Source organism: Anomalospiza imberbis, chromosome 20 (genome assembly GCF_031753505.1).
Source record: "Anomalospiza imberbis isolate Cuckoo-Finch-1a 21T00152 chromosome 20, ASM3175350v1, whole genome shotgun sequence".
NCBI lineage: Eukaryota > Metazoa > Chordata > Aves > Passeriformes > Viduidae > Anomalospiza > Anomalospiza imberbis.
Genome location: NC_089700.1, coordinates 3,660,136 through 3,680,144, shown reverse-complemented (window position 1 = coordinate 3,680,144; position 20,009 = coordinate 3,660,136). Strand labels below are relative to the sequence as shown.

At 44.9% G+C, this 20,009-nt stretch overlaps 1 protein-coding gene across 1 annotated transcript in view; it reads right to left on the bottom strand.

Moving 5' to 3' along the window:
• Nucleotides 1–172: 172 nt before the first annotated feature.
• Nucleotides 173–20,009, bottom strand: part of MYBBP1A (MYB binding protein 1a) — a 56,280-nt gene continuing 36,443 nt past the window's right edge. Inside the window, exons 24-27 of the mRNA XM_068210196.1 lie at nucleotides 13,822–13,935; nucleotides 2,501–2,602; nucleotides 1,277–1,401; nucleotides 173–801 (exon numbers count right to left, since the gene is read on the bottom strand). Of these exons, the coding sequence (XP_068066297.1) occupies nucleotides 303–801; nucleotides 1,277–1,401; nucleotides 2,501–2,602; nucleotides 13,822–13,935 (840 nt within the window). The 3' untranslated portion in view covers nucleotides 173–302. The remainder of the gene's footprint in view (nucleotides 802–1,276; nucleotides 1,402–2,500; nucleotides 2,603–13,821; nucleotides 13,936–20,009) is intronic.

Genomic DNA, 20,009 nt, shown 5'->3' with positions numbered 1-20,009 from the left:
CCAAGGAATCCAAACCAGACTCTGGCTTCTGCCTTGGGAAATCATGGAGACAGGATTCTCTGACACTGCCAGAGAAGAGAGAGTGGCCATCTCCCAGAGCCTGGAGGCTGTGTAACCTCCTGAAGCTCTCTGTGCTCTAGGCTGAACTCCTCACACAAGCCAGACCCACAGCTTTAGAGCTCAGCATCATGGAAGTTTTATTTAAAAGTCATGGAGAGTATAAAAACTATAGATATTAAAGATATTTCCTAAGTCTACTGAGCCATGCTAGCCATGCCAGGCCTGGCTGAGTCCATGGAGTTTTACTCCTGCAGCACTGGAGCTTGTTTCTCTTTTCTCTTCTTCTTAGCTTTGTCTTGCTTCTGGGTCTCCTGGACAACACTCCCCTTGGTTTTCTTTGCAGCTGGAACCTGCTCAGCTTCATCGCCTGCAGCACCTTTTCTTTTTCTGTTTTTCCTCTTCTTTTTCTTCTTCTTCTTGTCAGCCACAGCTTCTCCTTCATTAGCAGTGGGGAGGTCCCCACTGCCTGCCTTTGCCACTCCGTTCTCCCTGCCCCCCCTGCTTGGGTGCTTTTTGCTGCCACCTGGCACGGGGCCTTTCTTCTGCTTGGGGGTTTCTGTTCCCAGGGGCTGTTCCTCTGGGGCTGGTTCTCCACCCTCCCCTGGTTCCACCCCATTCTCCTGGATGCCTTTCTTGCGATTCTTGCGTTTCTTGGTCTCTGGCAGGAATCCTTTCTTCTTCCGCTTCAGCAACTCCGCTCCCTGTGTGGGCTTAGTGGCTGTCTTCTCTTTCTTGGGCTTCCTGCAGAGAAAATGCCAAAATTCAAGAGCAACTTAATTTACAGCCAGGGAACAGTGTGATCCATGTGACAGGCAGTCCACGAACAGCAGCAGCACCAGAAAGGTGCAGGAAGCACAGGGTGAGGATGAGGGCTGTGAGGATGAGTATTGCCCATGGAGGTGGGGAATGCCTGCCTGTGGCCCTGGCTTTCTTGTCTCTGGCAGCACAGGATCAGGCATCAGACATGTCAGTCACCTGTTACAGCCCTTCCCCGTTAAGGACAAATCCCAAGATGTAAGCACACAGAAGAACGAGCCTGGTATAATCCAAACAAGCATTAATGAGGGTCTCAACCCCACCAACCAAGGAGCTCCATTAAACTCCACCCTGAAGCTGCTGCCTTGACTTCCTTTCTCTTCCCACCTCCCTGTACACCAGGAGGACAGGCAGGCAGGCCCCAGAGGAGGCCAAATGCCAGGGTGCCAAGCACACATACGTGTAATTCAGCCAGCGCATGACGTTCCAGTAGAGAGAGTCGAGCCGTGGGGAGTTCCCAATGTCTTCCCGCTGCTGCAGACTGAGCAGCACTTCCTCCACCTCTGTCAGCTGCACATTCAGCTTCTGCAAGAGGCAAGGAGAGGCAATCTGCAGAGTGAACAGGGTAGGGGCACTCACAGCAGCAGGGCACAGGCCATTCCTAGGGAAGGCTATGGCAGGAATTACCAATCCTGCCTGGCCCCTCCAAGCCCCTGCCTGAGTCTGTTTGCACCACTTCAGTCTGGGGCAAAAACTGGTCAGTCACACCACACCATCAGGTACTGGCTTTGCTTGAAAACTTCCACCATGAGAGGCATGAGTCTAACAGAACTGTAGTGGCATAAAAAGAACTGGAGGGTCCTTCAGTCTGCTCTCCTTCCCTGTCCATGGCTGGGAGCAGGGAAAAGAAGACACGTGACTATGTACCCATCCAGGAGAAAAGCAGCAGCATGTTCAGTCTGGTTTCTAAGGATCTGGCACCCTCTTCTGTAACCCACTGCATAATCTCAGTCAAACCAGGCAGAAAGGGCTGTCTCAAAGACTATTCAGCTCCTACGAGAGCCTTGGAAATAATCTCTCTTCTCCACCCATTTTCCTATTAGGTCTTCACAAAGAAACAAGCTGTGGTCTGAGCTCTGGCCTTATCAGTAGGAAACTGGGCTTCAGCAATTCTGCTGCTTGTGGTGTTTTCCTCCAATAAATAAGACCACATTGGGGACATATTTTGTCACCTATAGAAAATCTGTGCATGCTCAAAAAAGTAATTTTTTATTAGGGAAAACAAAGCCCCGAACAAAGCTTCACCTCTGCTCTTAAAGCTATTAAGTCTGGTTTTGGGAATCATGATCTCTGGAGTTCAGTGGAGAGGAAAGAGCAATCACATGGTATAAAACCCACCCTCACTGTACCTCAGGTTGTATTTCTGCTGCTAAGAAAGCAGATGCCACAAGTGTTTGCTGAGCACTGCACAAATTCTCCTCTGGAGATCAGCTCATGAAGATTATGGATCACTCCTTCAGACAGGAGGGCTCTTCTGCCCTCAGATCCAACCAGGCATTCCCTCTAGAGGTACTTTTGGTAGGAAGTGAGGTGGGATATAGCAATCACATGGCAAAATCCAAGTGTGACATTTAGAAGACACTCAGAAAACAGCCATTTGTCACATTCTGGGTCACACACTTACCTGCCCTTTCACAGTTTTAAGGAGAAAGTTCAACAGCTCCAAGCTATTGGCAACTTTCTCTTTCTCAGCCTTCATGATGGGTTTTCCAAGTGTTTTCAAACACTGCAAATGAAATTAGAAGATTGAGAAGAAACGGACATTAGATGAGGAAACAAATCACACTTCACAGGAGAAAACAGAAAACAAGTAATGAATGGCAGGATTCACCTGTCAGCAAACTAATTCTGGAAGACAAACCCCACCAAACTCTGGAAAAGCTCAGGAAGGCACTTAGTGAAAGCTTCTGATACCCAGTTTAATTAAGAAACAACTGGACAAAGTAAGAGCAAGCAATATTACAGAAGCACAGACTTGCTGCTGTCCATAGCTTCTAAGCTAAAGCACAAGTGAGGATGCTTTCCTGGAGAAAAATAGGTACAATAATCCCTGACCCCACCCTGGAAAGGACAAGAAGCTGCCAGACAACAGACACACCTGATGGACCACAGCTACTCAGCTTCAGGAGCTGGGGTTTACACATAAAGCCTTACTGCAAAAATCCGTGAAGACTTATGCCCAGGAAATCCCAAGGGCCAGCCTGCAACAGGGCTTGTCAAGCTTAAGTTCACTGAAGTAACTGAGGTGAAAATCTCCCCTGTGTTCTCTCTATGTGCTGCAGGGTTTCTGAGACAATGAAAGATCTGGCTCAGAGGAAAATCACGCCAAAGATAGGTCAAATAAAATCCAGTTATTTACAAAAAGGGCAGAAAATAGCCATAAAAAGGCAGCTGGATCAAAGAGGTGGCCCAGTGGCTCAGGGGCCTGCATCTGGTCCTTCATCCCTGCTTGCATGGTCCTTTTCCTCCCCACTCCATTTCTGTGTGGACACACACCACAGCAAACCCCACACAGATCACACTAATATGAAATAGGATTTGCAGGGACAAGTGCGCTCGAGACAGTGGCATGTCCCATCAAAGCCTGTTCCTCTAGAGAAAGCTGCACTTGTGGCCAGGCTCTCCTTTCCTTGGAACTTGGACATTACAACACAGCCAAGGGGCAAAGCCCATCCCATGCTCAGCATCCTCAGTTCCTCAGGCTGAGAAGTCCCTGCCCCAAACCTGTACCCAGCAGTGGTATGTCATGGTTCTCTCACAGATCCTGTATTCCAATCACATGGGAAACAATTTAAGGACTTAGCAAACTCCTCTCCATCTACATCAGCATAAAGCTGGCAAATAAAATTAAAAATCCTTGCAGACACTGAGAGACATAGGAAATCTATTCCCCAAAGCAAATTTTTTCAGGAATGACACTCACAACAGAAAAAATAATGATGGCCAGCAAGAGTGTAGGGAACACTTTTAGCATAGAAAGAGGGGAGACAAGGTAACATGTCTGCAAAAACAGCAACCTTCCGAGTTGAATTATTCACTATCTGTACAGGCTCCACACCCTGGGAGTATCTTTTTTAAATAATAAAGATACAGTTATTTCCTCTTCAGGATGGTCCACTCAAGCCCTGTATTAGAAAGCCATTCTGCTGGCTGGAATTCCAGCTGCAACTTCATCTGACTATCAATAACTTGCTAATTACTCTCTCCTGATATAGACAGATGCACTGCAACTCTATTCCAGAGCTGTCATTAGCCTACAAGGTCACAATTCCACAGCTCTGAAGTCTCCCAGGTAAAAAGAGAGACAAATATAGAGGGTGTGGTTGGGGAAAAAAAAATCTTCACATGTAGGATATAACACCCCATGGTGTTAGGCACATTCAGTTTATTAGGCTTACCACTGATATTAAAATAATGATTAAAAAAAACTGATTTACATAAACATTTTATTTAAACATTTTTCTTTGTGAATTGAAGAACAAAATATTGCCAGGCTAATGGTCTTCCTTGTGGTTAGATCACCTTTCAGAGAGACTATTAGGTTGAGATCCTTATTTTGCTAAGCTGTGCACAAGTTCACAGTATGAGAAAATCAGCATGGATTGTCAGCTCCTTGGGACAAGAAGAATCAGGGCAGTGCTGTGAGATGGAGCCAAAGTGAAGTCAGCTGTCATTTCATCTTTTCAATATACAAACACTTCAGAATTAAAAAGGTGTTAAAAATAAATTGCATTTTCTCTTCTCTGTACATGAGTGATGTGGACAATTGCATTTAAATCATGCTGGCTTGGCTCTGCCTGTTCTTGCTGCCCCGATGCTTTGAAGGGTTTGAAATAAATCCTACTGAAGTCAACAGAAAAGTTCTGTACCTCTGAAACAACACCTGAGGGGCTGATTTTCAGCAATACACAAGTTTTCAGGTTTTTTTTTTCCCCCAGGTGCTGGGGAAATTGGGACATGTGTCTAGTGGGGGGTACCCAACCAAATTCATGCAGACCTGTGGAAAGAAAAGAGTGGCTGGCCCAGCTGGAGATGGGAAACATCACTAGTCTAGTGAATAAACATCTGTATTTAAAGCAGTGTTTTGCATGAATCTGGAAACACAACCACACTTCCACCAGTACAAACAGCCAGAAGCAAACTGGTACAATTTAGATGCTCTGCAAACAAAGAGCTCCCTGCTGGAAAGGATCCCTTTAAAGCAGCTCTCCAAGACCAGGAAGGAACAAGGAGGGTGAGTGGAGAAGCCAAAGAAGCAGCAGATAATTCATCTCTAGAGACTGTACAGTTTTCTCTAGCCCAGAAGAAGAACTGGCTTTAAGGAAGCTGGATTCTGGCGATATTTTACTGTTCCTCAACAAATGCCTCCTCCCTTTCCCTTCCACTGCAAAAGGTGTAAAACAAATTCGGTACTAAAGCACAACACCACCACCACCACCTCTGTATGTGGTAGGTTGAGACAGTCAAGCTTCCCTAAAGACTTGAGCCCAATTCCTGCTCAGCCCAGAGTCTTATTATCTTCATTTCAGCACTCAGAGCACTTCCCATTAGCATTCCATGAGATGGTGTCTTTGATTAGGCATTGCTTCATTCTCCTCCTCCCAATAGCAGGGAGTGCACAGAATGGAGCATTTGCTTCCATGGGATTTGTGTTATTTGTATTGTTTGCTTCAATGGGATTTGTGTTAGCATGAGACACCAACACAAACATGCTCACTCTGGTTATGTAAAAGAAGCTGACTTTGGCTGGGACTGCTGGCAAGCCTGAGGAAATTGATCCCAGGGAATGAAATCCAAAGCCCCTTCAATGGGAACTGGGTCCAGAAGTCAAAAGCAGCTTTCCCAATAATTTATATAACCTAATCTCAAGTAATTATAAAACTTCCTGCTACACAGAACACCAACCATTGTCTGCATGCAGTGTTCTGCTCCCTCACTCAGGTCTGATTTCAGAGACGAAATCAGCTCTGCCACCCCAGCTGCAGAGGTCAATAATTTTACAGGCCTAGCCTGATTTTATTTGGGGAATGTACACCATCCAACCATAAAATCAAAGCAAAAGCTATTATGTAACAGATGGCAAACATGCCTTTAAAAGACAAGTAGTATTTCAGTCCTCTGCAGCACCCTTGGGAGAGCCTTGAACACTGATCAGATCACAAACACTTGCACAAGGCTGGTAAAGATGTGTTTTACATAGCAAGACTGAGGCACAAAGCAGAGGTTTGCTTCCAGCTATGCTACAGGTCAGTGCTGGAGAGTTAAAGGAAAACCCAGAAGAACTTGTCTAACCACCTATTCCTTGATTCTCTGCCATGTGCTGTTCCAGAGGTATCCAACTCTCTGGCCTCTGAAAGCACTACCAGCCCAAAGGACACACAACCCAATTACACAATGCTAAAAGCAGAGAGGCCTCATGATTTATACCCAACTGCTACACTGGCATCACTTGCTGATTTATGTTGCTTTCCTCCAATTTTCTGCTTTTGTTACTCTGCTGCTTCAGGAACAGGCAATCCCATTTCACAGGGTATCTCAGTTACAGTTCCAGCTCAGCAATACCTGTGATGGTTAATCATGTCTGCACATCTGAGCTGTCAGCAGATCTGGGCAGGTCGTTTTCCAAAAGGAAAAACTATGGAGGCAATTTTCACAGCTGGAACTCCCATCTCACCTCAAGCCAACACAGCAATAGAGCTCCTGCCTCACCCTACGTGGATGCAGCTGGCAGAGATGGTTTTGTCTTGTTATGTCAGGCACGCTGCTTCCAAAAGCCTCTGGCTGTTTCTGGAGGAGGGCACTCCTGGATCCAAAGTTCTCAGATTTCTACAAGAAGAACTGCACACTGCCAGCATCTTAACAATCAGTAAGTTTTATTATCTCACATGGCTATATCCCAGCCTTCGTTCCATGTCACATTGCACTTCACAGCATTCCCCCATCTTCACTAAGTGTAAAAGAAGTTAGTCAGAGCACAGGAGGTGAGTATCTGCAGTAATTCAGTCACACAGGTAGGACAGAGAGCTGGCAGGTACTTATAACCACACAGCTCAAAGTCCAAAACTCCTCTGAAAGCCATCACACAGCAAAAGTGCTGTATGAACACCTAGAGCCAAAGTCAGCATCCCAGGCAGGGCCCAACTTCCCTGCAGGGGAGATGGCAATATGCTGTTACATGGAGCCGTGCAATGGTTCTGCAAGTCTCCACATCCACACCTGCCTGCACCTCTGCCCCTTTCACAGGGACCACTGGGGGACACGCTCAGCCCAGACTCACAGCAGAACTCCAAGTGCCACAGAGTGCTCTGCCACAGAGACAAGCTCAGTTCCCAGTTGGAAGTTTGAATACCATTTTGTATTTAGGCATTCCCAGCATGTCCTTCAGCCTAGTTGAAACAAGCAGCCCTTCCCCTCCATGGATCAGCCTGACAGATCCATCACTGAGCGCTGCAGAAGCCCAGCCAGCTTGCATTCCTGCTGCACTGCCTCCACCCGTGCCCTTCTCCCACACAGCAGAGCAGGAACTGATGATCAACGTGTGGATTCACGGCTGGGCACGGCACCAGGTCCTTCTGCAGACACACCCCTCCACCACCTCACACCACTGGACAACCTGGGGCTCCTCAGGCAAAGCCTCTTCTCCAGTGGCAGAGTTCAGCAAAGGTTCCAGCCCACAGTGCGCCACAGGTCTGAGCTCCCAGCTCCGTGCTGCATCAGGATCCCAGAGCAATGGCACAGCCTGGGATTTTGCTGTGGTGTGGCTCAGGTCCCTGTGGTGGAATCACACCCAGAGAGGCCCAGCAAGCACATTTGGGGTCCTACAGCCTGTGTCCAGTACCTGAGCCAAGGCACAAGATATCCCATGTCACCAGACAGGTGAGGTTCAGGAAGGGCAGAGCCTTCCTGTGTTATTGAGAGGCTGAGCATAAACTGAGAGCCAGCTGAAAGCCTGCAGCGTTCTGTGCGCTCACAGCTCCTGTTACTGCCCCAGACAGAATGCTGGCTGCTCAGTACCCCCTCACCTGTCATTCTGCTTGTGCTTCTCCTGAAAGAGATAAGCCAGCATCATTCCCCCATCTCACAGAGGCCAAGTAACATGATGCCACACAAACCATGACAGAGCCAGGAATCAACTCTGAGCTTCCCAAACCCAGACACGCCAGCCCCAAATACTTCCTCTCATGATGATGTTCACTGTACAATAGGTCCCAAACCAGAACTCAGGGCTAAACCATGGAAGACAAAGAAGAGAGGAAGGAAGAGCACGATGTCTTATCACTCCAGTTTTCATCTATCCACAGAGCCACATCCATCTCCAACTCCATGTACACCAGGTAACAGGCACTCAAGGAGAGGTTGTCACACCTCTCACCTGACCAGCAGCAGCTGCTGCTGGGAGCACTTAAAGGCAGAAAAGAAGCCCTGAAAGTCTCTCCTCCATCCATTTTCTCTCACTAAGTTTCTGAAGACTGAAAGTATAAGTGTTCAAAACTTCCTTCCTTGCATCTCCAACACAAATAAGTCATGAAGAAATGCTCCCAAAGGGCGGGAACCACCAAGTCTCTGCCTGCCCCTGACTGAGAAGAAGGGAAGGCAGGGGACTAAGCAGACCCACATGCTGAAGGGTGTAAATAAAGATGATGCTTATTTTGGCAGTTATTAGAGGGAGGAGACAAAAAAATCCAGAAGCCATCCTCACAGAAAATGTCAACACTTTCCCAAGTTTAATGATCTTGATGGTTTTCTTCCAAAGGCCATATGAAAATGCAGCAGGGAGAAAACCACACAGGACAGCTGAGGGAACAGAGGAAAAGGAAGTCTCCACAGAGATGTCCAGTATTCTGAAAGCTATCAGTTAAATCACTACTGGCCTCGTTTTACAAGCTGAGAGGCTGAGAAAGGGCAATGAATTAAGAATTTATAAAGATAGACAGATAAAGGTTCAGGCAATCTTCAAGGAAAAAAATTGAAGGATGGCTCTTTTAGAGATTTGATGAAGCCACTTTAATAATTTATCTCACTACAAATTAAGATACTGATAATCAAATGTGATGCCCTTCAGAAATTAAGGGCATGTCTACACTGGAAGGCCAGATAGTGTATCCCTCCCTCCCCTACACATTCTCAGTAGCTCCAGATAGTTACTTTAAATCCCTTACTGAACAACACCATATTAACAAAACCCTGGAATGCTGTACAACAATGGTCCTCAGGGAGCACACAGGAACTTCCACATGATATGGAAAAGAGCTCTGGGGTTATCTATGCCATCCCTTCCCAGGCCATGTAATTCCCTATCTGTCCTCATCCATGCCTGCCCAGTCCAAGCCTAAGCAACCACCTAAGTGTTTGGAGGCATCAAATACATCTCATTGGGATTATGTGTGATTATCTGAAAGCCTCCAGAACTGGTGACTGGGAGTGCTTTGGTCTTGCACTGAACCTAGGTACTGGATTCTGTCAGTGCTTTCACAGTGCAGGGTGCCCTGATCCCATGTGGGTTTCAAACAGCCAACTGGAGCCCTGTCTGCTCTGCCCAGTCCTTATGACACTGACAAAACAAGCAAAGGGAAAATCAGCAGTAAAGTTGGTCTCTACTTATGATGTACTTATTGCAGAAGAAAGACAAAGGAAACCCTCAGGAAATCACTGTGTTCAAGCCAAAGAAAGCAATTTTAACAACATTTTTTCTGAAGGCTGTTCTGTTTTGAAGCTCACAACCATCAAAATATGTATTTTCTGGACTATTCCCACTCCCTTTGACTTTCACATCATAACTGGGAGTTTCGGCATAAGCTGGGAGTTACACAGAACACCTCAGTTCAGGAGGGCAAGCTGGCCCCTAGGAAAGGGATGACAAAAAAGGGTAATGAAATTATGTATCCAGAACCTAGCACTTCCTGCCCCAAATCTGTCAGTGAGTTAGTAAAAAACTGGTACAGATCGCTCCAAAGCCAAGACAGCAATTTTGTAACATATAAAAAGAAAATATAAATATATCTAACAAGGGGAGCAAACACCAAAAGGTGCCTACAGTGACAACTGGGAGAGCTGAAAAATCAAATTGAGAGATGCTGGATAGAGTGAAAAAGTGTGTGTGTGTGAGCCCTAGCAGCAAACCTAGAGATCCCTCACCAAAACAGGGTGAGAGCTTCTTGTGTGGAATGGAGAACTGGATCTCTCAGGCTCTGCAACTGCTTCACTTGTTACTGAGGGCAGCCTCACAGTCAGCAGAGATGAGGTGGGACACAATGACTGTCCAACACACAGGGATGGTCTGAAGCCAAGTTAAGAGACAGCCAGATTGTCCATGCACAAAAAGGGTCTCTGAGATGCCTGAGGAGACCCAAGTTTGATTCTTGGCTCAGCTCCCAGCCAAGGAGTGTCACCTGTAAAACAGGATGAACAGCTGTAGCAAACCAAATCCATTATGTCTTGGGTTTCTGCAAAATACTTTCTCCATTACATCAACAACTCAGTGCTTTGAACTTCCTTTGTAAAGCACTTTGAGACCAACTGATAAAGAACAAAGCTCTCCAAGAGGAAGATGTTTCTGTCAAATGTTCCAGCATCCCAGGTGAGCTCTGTCACTTACAACATGAAGTAACTTTATTTCTTCATACCATTAACACAACTGAGCCATCCAGATCCCCAGTTAGAACAGACTTGAACAACTGTAGTAAGATTCTGCTTTGTATAAAGTAACTACATAGGATCTGGGAGGCCAAAACTGTGCCAGAGCTGTTTTTCTCCTTCCTCACCTTTGCAATGCAGGGCTGTGGACAACATTTTCTGCCCAGGTGACCCAGCAGCCCCAGCCAAGAGCAACAACAGCAAGCAGGGCTCTCACACAAAGAAGTCAACTCCAAAGTACCTGATGGGACATCCAGACCTGCCTCACTGAGTAAGGAGAGGGCAAACATGGATCCCTCATGGCCGTGATGTATATTTTATAAGCATGCTTAAACAATTTGGGAACAAATTAAGGTCAAGTTAGCTTATATAAGCACAAGAGCCACTGCCTCGCAGCAGCTAGAGCTGCTATTTCAGGAATCTGTCTCTTCACTTAATGTTCCTGGTTGTTGATTCTCCCTCATCTGCCTCTTAGCTTTGCCTGCATAATTCAGTGATATCCAAGACTGCACTTGTCTCACATTGCTTCTTCCCCAGTTCCAGCTCATATCACTGCCTAACCCAGCCTAGATTTCCCTGGTGAGGATGCTCCTCACCAAGGGATCTCAGCAGGTATGCAGTGCAATCCCTGAGGCAAGACAGGATAAGCAGGCAGACACCAGGAGATAATATCTTGTCCTCTCTGACAGCCTTAAGCCTGCCAGGGCAGTCCTGCACCTGGGGAGCTACAGCCTCCTAGCTGCAAATGTGACCCAGGACACAGAGTGAGGCACAGCCTTCGGGTGACAGTGTCCTTGTGAGGAACAGCACCACTTCAATTACAAGAACACAGCAGTTAAAGAGTTGCAACCTCTCCCTGGGTCAAAGAAAGGTACAATATTCACAGCTATCATTTTTTTCCTCTTAAAACAGCTATTTGTGAGGGACAGTGGCAGGAATGGCCAGTGACAAATGCAGACATTTCAACCAGAGGCAGGGCAATAAATATTGTCATTTTCCACAGCATGCCACAGCTTCTAGTTCAGGTTCTCACAGGTAAGCACCCACATTTGCCAGCATCTACTCACTTACATACTCACCTCTAAATTCACAGCTGACCTAGAATGGCCCATGGAAACAAGTCTCAGAAGAAAAGGGATGAGATTGAGCTGCAGGAGAACTCAGAGCTCTGCAAACATCCTCCCAGTCCTCCAGCTAAGCAGGAGTGTGTGAGGACAGCAGTGACAGAAAGGGCTGTTGTTTAGTCCAAGCTCTTCCCAAACAAACTCGCCCCGTAACTTCAACATCAGGCCTGGAACTTCTACCCACCTGCAGCTTCTCTGTCAGCCAAGCACACAGCTCCCACCTGGAGATTCAGGGCTGATAAACCCTTCAGCAGATTACTTCAGTGGTGGAATAGTCTCTTTGACATACTTTCTACAGATACTATATTCACTTTCTACAGATACAGATACAGATTTCTACTATACATACTTTCTACAGATTCTAAATTCACTCAGTTCCCAGCCTCTGACTTCTACTACAAGAGGTTTTTTACCATCTTTAAAAGAGATCGGTGACACTGTGAGTATTGTTTTACTACACCATAGAGCCACTATATATTTTTACAGCTCTTAATCAGAGAAGTGAGCATTTCTGCACCGCCAAAAAGACACAGCATTTCTTTTGCAGCTTTAGAAAGTCTTTCAGCACAAGTGCCAGCCTTTGGTTATGAATCAAAACCCTTATGTGGACTATAAAGTCCTTGACCCCTTCTCACTACAGCAATATTTAATGTGCAGCTGCCCCAGCCCCACAAGGTCACACCAGCTGGGTTAAGTAATTGGGGAAGCAGGAGGAAGGGAGACAAAACCCTCACATGTATGAACACCAACAGCAGTCTGTAAAAATGTTAGTTAGCTCAGGACTTTCTCAGGCCAAAAAGAGAACCAGCAGCTATATGCCACTGTCACTTAACAATATGGGAGGCCTCCTGCCCACAGGGTAAACCTTGGACAACCCAAACAAACTGACAGTATTTCTCAGGAATTTTTCTTTAAACACACATGACCACAGAAATGAGGGGCACTGAGGAACCTTTAATAGCAAAGCTCATCATAATCTTGGCTGGATTGCAAGTTGCTAAACTCTCCCTGACAAGAACAACATAAAGGCATTGTAAATGTTTGTGGTTTCCCAGTGAATCACTGAGTCCTGCATGCATTCAGCTGCTGGAGAGAAACATGGAAATGACCAGGTTGGGAGGAGTGGCATGTTTTACGTAGCTGAGAAACAAAATCATACCTAACTCCACCCACTGGATTCCTGATGTAATCTTTAAATAAAAAGTGTTTGGTGAAACTGAAGATACAGATTATAAACAAAATCTTTCAATTCCCTGTTTTAAACGTGCTTAGATTTTGTCCCTCCTTGACAGAAAGAAACAGATCTAATTGTTCTGTTTCAATACAGCAAATTATAGAATAGCCTAAATTACCATGTAGCCAGCATCTGAGTAAGTAAGTAATGAAAGCTACCCTTAGAAAGAGGTCATTATTACAGTTACGTAGAAACTCCAGCCTGGAATCTCCCATGTCATCAAGTTTAGTCACCACATCACAACATTAATTTGGCTGCTTGGTTCCCCCCACATCAATCCACAAGAATAAAAGTGAATGGCATTTGCTTCTTCAACCTCCTGTCCTACAGATCATCTCCCACGTAACAGCTGCACCCAAACACTGTCCTCAGGTACAATTTGCACTTGTCAATGACTCAGGAGCCCTGAAATTGCTGTCACTGTTTCTTCTGTACAAATGATTTTTACATTTTTAAATGTATTTTAAGGTTTCCCTGATGAGCAGTATTAGCAAGGCAGTCTGGTCCAGAAGGCCTCCAATGCACCAGGAGTCAAAAGTCTAGTGCACCTCAGCTCTACTTTTGTGGCCCTGAAGTTCATTCCGACATAGAACTTGCATGACATGGCCTAAAATTAATGTTCACAATAACATTCCATTCTTTTTCATTTTCCTTTTTTTTTTTTTTTCAACACCTCCAATTGATCTGTATGAGTGAATTCCCTAAAATTCAAGCTCTGTCTCTTGGATCTATACACAGCCTCACTGAGCCGCACCAGGAACATCACAGTGGTGTTACAAGAATTCTGCCAGCCTGGTAGGCACTACTCAGAGCTGGTGCCATCAGGGAAAAGGTCTCTAAGACCACTTAAGCTGAGCCCGGTCCCAGACTGCAGCTCTGAGACCAAGCACCAGACAAATGAGAGCAGCATCCATTAGGTGTCATCTGTACTTCAAACATGCTGGAGCTTGTTACCTGTGTCACTTGGCTGATGCTTCTGGTGATCAGTTCCTCCCACTCCTCCTCTGTAACGAAGAGCTTCAGCTCATGAAGTAGCAGAACTCTGTGGAGAAGCAAACAGGCCATGGCCTGCAAGAGAAAGGGGAGAGAAGAACATGAAACTCTCCAGGGAAGGTGTTAGCAATGCAAATACCCTGCTGAAGTAAACAGCTACACACACCATCCAGGGGAGGCCAGCTTACAAAGGCTGCATATCCTCTCCAAACAAGTATATCACAGACTGATTTGAGTTGGAAGGGACCCTAAAGATCATCTCGTTCCAGCCCCCTGCCAGGGACCAGAACAGGGACAGGGACACCTTCCACTATCCCAGGCTGCTCCAAGCCCCATCCAACCTGGCCTTGGACACAACTTCTCTGGGCAACCTGTGCCAGGACCCCACCACACTCATAAGGAAGAATTTTTTCCTAATATCCAACCTAAACCTGCCTTCCTTCAGCAAAAAGCTCTGTTTGAAATTCTCTAGCTCATTACAGAGTCACCCCTCAGGATACAGGGTGGTGGGTTTTGGCTGAATGCACATATAGAAAAGAGAAGGTCAAAGGGGAGTGAAGGAATCATTACAGTTCTAGATTTAGGCACAAATATCCAAAACATGCTCAGCAGCTGCTCCAAGGGCATCACTGCCAGTCTCCCCAAGTTTTCAGGCAGCACCTTTGAGTGACTGCACCCTTTACTGTGCCCTGACCAATGCAATAGGCACAAATAATAAAAAAATAAAAGCTGGCAGGAGAGCAAATGCTTCATTTCAAAGGAATACTAGATGGGAACTGCTGTTCAGAGCAGCACTGGGCCTTGCCCTGGAGTCAAACTTGCTCATTAAGGCTCTACATTAACACAGCAATGGAAAGAACGGCTACTAGAAAACCAACAGTAATCTGCAATCTTCTTACATATCCTTTTCTATTCCAGAATTCCTATTTTAAGGCTTTCTTAGGTACAAGAGAAAAATGCAGCATTAGTCAAAGGCAAAATAGAGAAATGCACAAAACACAGTAATGAGGATTAGTACAAATAGCTTAGAGGATTTAAGGGGGAATTTTTGTAGCAGCACAGAGTTAGTGAGCAAATTCTACTCATACAAAGAAAAAAATGATGCCTCTAGCTGCCATCACACAGACCAAAATTGAATGCAGTTACAAATATCAAAAATCAGAAGGATTTACAAGAGCTAATCTCATCCAAAGAAAGCAACAGCTGCTGTTCTTTAACCACATATCACAGAAAACAAATGAGCAAAGTTTGTAAAGCTCTTTATGAAAGACATCATTGAGATTAAAACTCTGAGACCTCAAGGATAAAAGCAACCTGGTGATACACAACCTGGCCTCCAGGGACCCCTGGGGTCAAACAGAAGCAACTTGAAAATCATGGAGCAGGAGGCCAAAAACTTCTATTGGGTTTCTAGGGAAAACTATTGGGTTCCTAGGGTTTCAATTTCTAGGGAGCTGTTTACTGAATAATTCAAAGTGAGCAAAGAGAAGATATCCCTGGAATTTCTGGGAGCAGTATGACCAGCCAGAGTTGTAGGCAGTCAAACAGAACACCACAAGCTCAAGGAGGTCTGTGTTTCCTACCCAACACATTCCAGGCTTCTGGGACAGATGGATATAGGAACACAGGTTGCTCCCTGGAGAATATCAGCACTTGTATCTGTTTCACAACAGATAATGTCACACATCCTTCTAAGCTTACCTCCAGTTTGCACCAGTATGGCCAGTGAAGAGAATTATCCAAATAGAAAGAGATTTCATTACACACAGAAATTCTGTTCTTCACTGGAAGGTGAAAATGCAGTAGGGAACCAACCAGTGAGACCATGTCAGAAGATTTATGCTCATTCAGTGAGAGAGAACACCCTAATACCATCTTCAAGGCAGGCAGGCTTACATATTCCTTGTAATTATGGGGAGGCTGTGCCTTACAGGACAAATGATGGCATGTGTCTACCAAATGTAGTGAAAAGTCACTTCAGTGCAATTAAAAAGAGAATGTGACCCTTGGAGTAGATGAAAGACTGTAATTCATTCTGAAAGGCCCAGGCAGGGTCACAAACCCTCAGGCACCAGCTCTTCTCTAACAATTACAAACACATTGTGGGTGTAAAGCAGAGAGAAGGGTTGTATGAGGGTATCCTGGATATCTCAGGACCACAGGTTAGCCCCAGAGGCACCAGTGCCAAGGGGCAGCTCGAGTCAGCAGTGGGCAGGAGCACTGCAAGCTAATGAGGAAAAGAACTGGAAGGAAATCAAAGTCCAGTGGAATGGGAGCTCTGGAGACCTGAGACTCACTACACAGTACACTGAGAACAGTCCCCAGATGGGACCTACTCCTCAGGAATCACTAAGCTTGAAAAGTATTTTAAAAGAAAGAAGGAAAAAAAAAAAAAAAAAAACCCAAACCACTGAGCATTCCCTTCTGTGTGACATAAATGAGGAAGTCAGAGCACCCAATCATCTGAGGATCCTGGCTGGTGCTAGCACTCTTTAGTAATTCTGTCACACTCAGCTTTCACACATCCAGCCTGTGTATTAGATTCCAGTAAAGTGAAAATATGTTTTGAGTTTCACATAATTAAAACACTGCTATTGCTCTACTGAACATTAGTCTTTTTCCTGATTGTTTTTTAAACCAATGATAATTTAGTACTAAGTACAAACAACTTTTCTCATTTGAAACAACAAAAATAAAATATTTACTTGTTGGTTGAAATAAAAGTTGGCTTAAGAACATCTCAGTCAGACAGTAAACATGACACTAATACCTACAGGGTCGTCAGTACCATGCTATGCTGTAGTTTAAGGTTACCATATTCATCCCAGAGTCAATGACTTCTCTGTTCCTAGAGCTGTTATTAACATACAGCCTGTTCTTTCACAGCAAACTGAACAGTTCAACAGCAAAAGTTTAACCACGGGGAGAGGGACTGACATCAGTGGATTCAGCCAAAAACATCAGGGGAGGAATCAAAACTAGAATCGAGTTCTTCAATCCTGCTCCAAGGGTAAACTAAATAAGAAACAACAATAAATTCTCAATCCTCCTGCTCAAGCCATCCCACCTCAGCAAATTCAAACCAAACCAGGAGGGGCACTAAGTTTTCTTTAGAAGGTGGTGCAACCATCACACATCAGTCATAGCATCCATAATAAGCCCATGAAGAAGGATCCTGAATGTCATCAGAAGATTGCTTAACAGACAAATTACCCAGAGAAAACAATCTAGCAACCAGGAGCACAAAGCTGCCACACCCCCTTGGAAAGCAATAGTCCTCAGCAATGGCTTTCCAGCCACAACTCATCTGTCAGGGCTGAGAAACATCAACCCACTGGCTGGAAGGGCATGGAATAGCTCCCTAGAATAGTCCCCAGCAGGATTTGCAAAAAAGATTCTGGACACTCAAAGAGTAATCACTTTCATAAGTGTACTTTCAGGAGCTTCACCAGGCAAAAAAAAAGCTTTGCTTTATCACCTAATTTAAGGGGAGCTAAGAGTATGAGCACTTTTCAAAAGTAAGGAGAGACCCAAAGTCTCTCAGAAGCCATTTCCTTGAGGTGGCAGAGAAACAGCTCTGCTGTTGCATTTCATTTTCCTTGTTTTATCTTCTCAAATACAGGGACACAATGCAGCTGGAAGCCAGCATGTTACAGGTGTGACATCCATGTACATGACAGTGAATATTCATCACCCCACACCTGCTTTAGAGGGCTACCCAGAGATACCACAAGCCACTTTCTTGCCCAACTCAACAGATTTCACTTTTTGGGAATGCAAACACTCAGTGTTTTTAATGAAAATAGCCTAAAAAAGAAAATTAGACTGCTCAGGGGCTTTTTGAAGCCATCTCCTGGAATGAGGATCTTCCCATCCCCAGCCAGTTCTGGAAACACATCACTGGAGCACCACCAACAGTGGCAGCAATACCAGAATACAGAAAGATCTTTTCAGAAATGAAGAATAGTCACAAAATTTACCTATGTTCAGTTCTGTGATGCAGAGGTTTCTTTGAGACTTTTGAAATACAAAACCACACACAGAGCACCTTAGGAGGAGCCAAGCCACCCCAGCTAGTTCAAATCTTTTGCATCAATACTTTCAACGCTTGTAATTTCTCACAGCTCATCATTTACCCTTAATATATTCATGATGTGTTTTTTACACATGACCAGCTGCATATTTTACCATCAAATCACAGACCAGCAGCAATCTGAAGTTTGGAAAGTACTTCCACAAAATCCAGCACAGAGCTGGATCTCAACCAGTTGACAAGCCAGTTGTCTCTCTCCCTCCTGCCCTTCCCAGCAACACTGGTATTTCAGAATGTCTTACAAGCATTTGGCAATTTTGAAGGCTGGCAGAACAATACTGTCCCCAAGAATATCATAGAAGATTCTCTGCATTTTCTCAGTGCCAAATCAAGCCTGCTGTGTTCCTGACAGAGTGTTCTATGAGAGAGCCAAGTATTATCAACACTTCACAAATGGACAAAAATAGCAGAAGACTCAGGAGTCCCAGCTACCAACTCCAGTCCAGTTCAGGAAAGAGGGCTGTCATCCCCCCCATATGCACAGTCTCTGAAATGAGAAGGTGTGAGATTAGTTACAAGCAGATGACAGCCAGATTAGAGCTTTTTTCTAAAGGGAGCTGTAGGCTGCAGTGCATCCTGTGCACTAGAAGCCACCCAACTGCCTAATTAAAACATTTTCTCCTTAATGTCACTTTTAAAAAAGACTATAAAATAGTAAAAATAGTAAAAAAAATTACAAGGGAAGTCTATTCAAGCAGGTACAGCAGATACACTTACAGATGCCCACATATATCTATCAAGCATACAAGTAAATAAGGCAGAAAGGCTCATTATCAGTCCATGTGGGAGCAGAGAACAAACAATAACTAAGGGCAGTGCTGACCCTAAGGTTTTCTGTGCCTTTGGTCATTTCTCTCTTACCTACTACAATTGCACAAAACACCACTCTGTGCAAATGGTTGTGATTTCTTTCTGAAACAGGCAATGTGCCCACTGCAGTAACCAAGATGTGCTGGTAATTCCCAGGTGTGCTCACCCATCTGAACCATACTAAAAAGGAGTGTGAGTGGAGTTTGCATACAACCCAACTTTATCCTGCACAGGGAAGGACAAGACATCTGGCCTAAGCATTAAATACGGCAGTGGATTAAAGCCCTACCAATCCAGGCACTGGTTTCCTATTGAAAGCAGGTACCCAGCACAAGTAGGTCAGAAGTTGCTCTCTCCAGTCACCAGCCAGGTGAGCTGGATGGAGGGGAACAGATCCAGATGTTTTCAATCACTGCAGTTGTGAAAGAGAAAAAGAACAAAACAAGTAAACCTTTGCAATACTGCAGAGATTCTGTTTGCAATCCTGAAGAGATGAAGGCATGACCTAAATTCAGAGTTGTTTCTCCAAAGAAAAGCACTCTGTTAATATAAGGACACTTGTTTCTGATGCAAAAATACACACTTTTCAGTCCCAGGTGGTTTAGGATACTGGCTGTAGGTAGCTTTGCAAACAAATGAAAAAAAACCTGCCACCCAGGCACACTCCTGAGAGAAAAGACACAGAAATCAGCAGCCACCACTGCCACCATCACAGGAGCAGGAACCTTAATATGTGCCTGCACTGTGACACACCAAACCCCAACTCTGAGTTTTCACACAGCTGCTCTGCTGGGTGACCCCAAAGCAGTTTACAGGCTACAGCTGAGTAAACCTTCTGAATCCCTGACGGCCAATTCCAGCTTTCAGGAAAGAGGCAGCAAGTTCACCTGGCTTGTCTGAAGCACGTGGCGGGACAGAAACTCTCATTAAATCCTACCCAGGACAGTATTAAGAGCTTATCACATCTCCTTACACTTTGTAAAGGGAGCAGTGGGGAGTTTAAATGCTAACCAAAGACATGAAGATGGATTTTTCTCATCTTTTTGCCTGTTGTTTTTGCAGCTTGAACAAAGTTTATCAACATGAAACTTGTCACTGGTGTGGCAAGAGCATATCATTCTCTTTATGTTATATATATATATAAAGAAAACATTTTACCTGGAAAACTACAGGTTTGTGCAACTCAAATACATTTTTAGAAGTGAAGAGGCATCAGGATTTTTAGTAGTATCAACATTCCACTGCT